General features: G+C 48.4%; 1 protein-coding gene across 1 annotated transcript in view; it reads right to left on the bottom strand.

Annotated features, from left to right (window-relative positions):
- Positions 1 to 924, bottom strand: part of LOC116376905 (glutamate receptor 1-like) — a 20,471-nt gene that overhangs the window by 17,541 nt on the left and 2,006 nt on the right. Inside the window, exon 2 of the mRNA XM_031838404.1 lies at positions 205 to 339. Coding sequence (XP_031694264.1) covers positions 205 to 339 — 135 coding nt within the window. The remainder of the gene's footprint in view (positions 1 to 204; positions 340 to 924) is intronic.

Below are 924 nucleotides of genomic sequence, written 5' to 3'. Positions count from 1 at the left end.
AGAGTACTTGAACAGGTAGCGAACAGAGTACCTGAGCAGGTAGCGAAGAGAGTACTTGAACAGGTAGCGAAGAGAGTACTTGAACAGGTAGCGAACAGAGTACCTGAGCAGGTAGCGAACAGAGTACCTGAGCAGGTAGCGAACAGAGTACCTGAACAAGTAGCGAACAGAGTACCTGAACAGGTAGAGTGTGTCTGAACTTACAGGCGTAGGTCATGGAGAAGCTGCTTCCTGGGTCCACCATGTCCACCTGTGGAACCAGTTTGGGGACGTCCTGCTGCTGGGCCAGAGCGAAGCGAAACACCTCGTACTCATGGGATCCGGTGGGGAAGAGGCCTCCTGTTCCACAGAGACACAGAGAGGATTAGACATACGTCCCACAGGAAGAGACCTCAGCATAAACTTCTTCTGGAACTACGGTTTGGGATGAAGCCTCCATGTTGTTTACCACCTGTTGTCCTGATGACAACCACTCACAGCGTGACTGTCGACTGAGCGCCTTTGACTCAACGCTCCTCTCTTGACACCAGAGGCTGAGTTCACCACCGTCACTAAAAATAACGCCGGCTGCTTTGCGGTGACTGCCGTTAAAAGCCTCTCTGCTCTGGAGCGCTCTCAGCGAGATGTTCTCGTCTCAGAGAAATGTGAACTCTTCAGCTGTGATGGAGCGTCTATAGAACACACGTCTGTATCTGAGGCCACTCATCCAGATGTTAGAGGAGCTCTTTGAGCACAATCCAGTTTAGAAAACAGAACAATGAACTTCATGTTTTAAATGTTGAAGTCGTCATTCTATGGTTTCCAGTACAAGGTACAACATGTACCTCTGAGGTGTAGTACAGTATAAAGTACATGTACCTCTGAGATGTAGTACAGTATAAAGTACAACATGTACCTCTGAGATGTAGTACAGTATAAAGTACA

This window comes from Anarrhichthys ocellatus, unplaced genomic scaffold (genome assembly GCF_004355925.1).
Source record: "Anarrhichthys ocellatus isolate YVR2014 unplaced genomic scaffold, GSC_Weel_1.0 scaffold696, whole genome shotgun sequence".
NCBI lineage: Eukaryota > Metazoa > Chordata > Actinopteri > Perciformes > Anarhichadidae > Anarrhichthys > Anarrhichthys ocellatus.
Note: the sequence above shows the minus strand (reverse complement) of the source record. Positions and strands in the feature narration are given on the sequence as shown.